The sequence below is a fragment of the Trichechus manatus genome, unplaced genomic scaffold (genome assembly GCF_000243295.1).
Source record: "Trichechus manatus latirostris isolate Lorelei unplaced genomic scaffold, TriManLat1.0 scaffold00155, whole genome shotgun sequence".
Taxonomy (NCBI): Eukaryota; Metazoa; Chordata; class Mammalia; order Sirenia; family Trichechidae; genus Trichechus; species Trichechus manatus.
This window is the reverse complement of record NW_004444091.1, coordinates 1,593,666-1,596,171: the sequence shown is the minus strand read 5'-3', so window position 1 is coordinate 1,596,171 and position 2,506 is coordinate 1,593,666. Positions and strand designations below refer to the sequence as shown.

General features: G+C 41.7%; 1 protein-coding gene across 3 annotated transcripts in view; it reads right to left on the bottom strand.

Annotated features, from left to right (window-relative positions):
- Window positions 1–1,206: 1,206 nt before the first annotated feature.
- The window catches only part of LDB3 (LIM domain binding 3), a 67,933-nt gene continuing 66,633 nt past the window's right edge, over window positions 1,207–2,506 (bottom strand). For all 3 annotated transcript variants that reach the window (XM_004386074.3, XM_004386073.1, XM_004386075.2), the window contains exon 13: window positions 1,207–1,296. In XM_004386074.3, the coding sequence (XP_004386131.1) occupies window positions 1,207–1,296 (90 nt within the window). The remainder of the gene's footprint in view (window positions 1,297–2,506) is intronic.

Here is a 2,506-nt window from a genome sequence, read left to right as displayed (position 1 = left end):
ACATTTTGATTAAAAATTCTATAGCAGAATCCTGATCAAAAGGGGGAAAATGCAGAACAGGATTTCAAATTCTCATGGAATCCAGACTTTCTGGAGCAATGGAGGCTGGATGAACTCCCAAAACTGTTGCCCTAAAGTAATCTTTAAACCTTGAAACTAAAAATATCCCCTAAAGTCATCTTAAAACCAAACAACCGTTTATCTTAATTAGTAAAGAATGTCTGCCTTGAGCATTATGCGCTTTTAAGATCTACCTATATGGAATCGAATGGACGACAGTAACTTGAAAGGTTAGTAGGAACCTTAGGGGGCAGTGAGTTTATGTTAATGGGGGAGGAACAACTGAGAAAAGGAGGGTGAGAATGGTTGCACAACTTGAAGAATGTAATCAACGTCACTGAATTGTACATGTAAAAAAAAAAAAAAAAAAGAGCTAAGCCTTGTGAGGACATTGTATGTTTCAAACTGTCAGAAGGGCAGCTGAAGGGCCTGTCCTTTCGCGGCTGTCTGCAATGTAAGCCAGAGCCCTTTCACAGCCCTTCCAATCACCCTGTCTCCCAGAAGACAGCAGTTCGCAGTCTTCAGGTTCTAAATTCCCTTCGGATGTCCAGGCTCCATATAGAACATTGCAAGTCTGTTCACTTGAAGGCCTAAAGGCCAACTCGGAGAGGTACCTCCATGATGCTAGTAATGGAGTAACACTTCCTTTTTTGGTGAGAAAAGCCCAATCGGTCTGAGCTCTGGCTCTAAAAATACCCTGCAGTGAGCAAGGTTTGGCACTTCTCCTGTTTGTCAGAGGAGCTCTAAAGGACTCACAGATGCTTCAGATTCTCCGTACCTTCGGTTCGCTGATGGTCTGAGCTCTGTTGCTACCCTGGTGACCTTGGAGTATTGTATTGCTTTGGGAAAGTTAGTGTTTTGTTTTTCACTTTTGAGTTCTTAGAATTCTGTCCTAAGCATTTGAAGTACAATTCTAGTCTTGGATTAATTACTAGCTTGGTTTAGAATCTTCATTTGGCTTCTAGTCTGAACTATGCAAATACACGATCTGTGTACAGAAGAAAGGACTAAAATTATACTTCAAAAGGGCTCAATCACTTCCTGCCTTCCCCCTTTCCCCCCAAAGAAACATCAGCCTCCAGGAATCCTTTCTTGCCAGCAGCAGGAGCAGCTCCCAGGCCTTGTTTGGCACCAGACGCCCCGGCCCTACACGTTGATGGCGTGCGCGTGCTTCTTGCACAGGGGCTTGTCCTTCTTGGAGTAGAATGGCTGCCCCTCCAGGTTCACGTGGCAGACCTGGGTGAGAACAGACTGACGTCAGACAGTGAGACAGGGCCGGGCAGTCCTCGGCTAAGCAAAAGAGAACGTGGGAGGAGGGGTGAGAGGAGTTCAGCCACCCTGTAGAAACAACCACCTGCTTCTTCCCCCTTCACGTTCTCAACGACTGGGGCACAGCAGATGGGTTGAGCTATATCAGATAAAGACTTGTGAAGAGTAAGATGGAATAAAACTAACATGAAAAGGAATTCAGTGGAATGGAGAAAATACACATGATGAAGATGGCCAACTGACGCTGTACAAAATTTTTAAAGAATCAGTACAAGTTTACAAGGTGATACTCACAGAGATGATTAACACCTAAAGAAATACCACTAGTAAACTAGCAAACACATTAGAAAATATTATCCTTACTAGTAATTAAAGAAAAATAAATGAAAACCTCAGTGAGATACCACTTTTTTTTTCAATTGCCATCAAGTCGATCCCAACTGCTGCTGACCTCATGTGTGTCACAGCACAACTGTGCTCCATAGTGTTTTCAATGGCTGCTTTTTCAGAAGTAGATCTCCAGGCCTTTCTGCTCAGGTGCCTCTGGGTAGACTTGAACTAGACATCAGCTAATCTAGCAAAATATTATTTATTTGTTCATTTATTATTTATTTTTAACCTTACATGACTTTATGCTATTGCAAAAAGTGTGTGTGTGTTGTGGGGGTGGATGGGGAGTAATAAATCAAAAGCTGGTAATGCCAGAAGGGATCAGGCCTCCTTATGCATTGCTGGGGACATAGTGAATGGGCTCAGCCTTCTGTAGGGGGAATGTGGCAGCACTTACCAGGAGCCATAAAGATGGACCTACCCTGTAACCCAGTAATGCCACTCCAGAGAATTTTATCTGCAGAAATAGTTCAATAGACCAAGAAAGCAACGTATGCGTAATTAAAAACTAAAAACAGCTGAACTTCCTCTCAATGGAGAGATGATTAAGTAAATTTTTATGGTGTATTTTTCCAATGGAATACAATGCCACCATGAAGAAAGATAAATCAAATATGGAAAAGTGTATGCAGGTTGCACACTTAAAAACAGTTAAAATGGCAAATTTTATGTTATATGTATTTTATCACAATAAAAAAATGAGATAATGATACAACCATTTTGGAAAATGATAGAGCGCTTCCTTAGAAAGCTAGAAATAGAAATACCATACAATCCAGCAATCCCA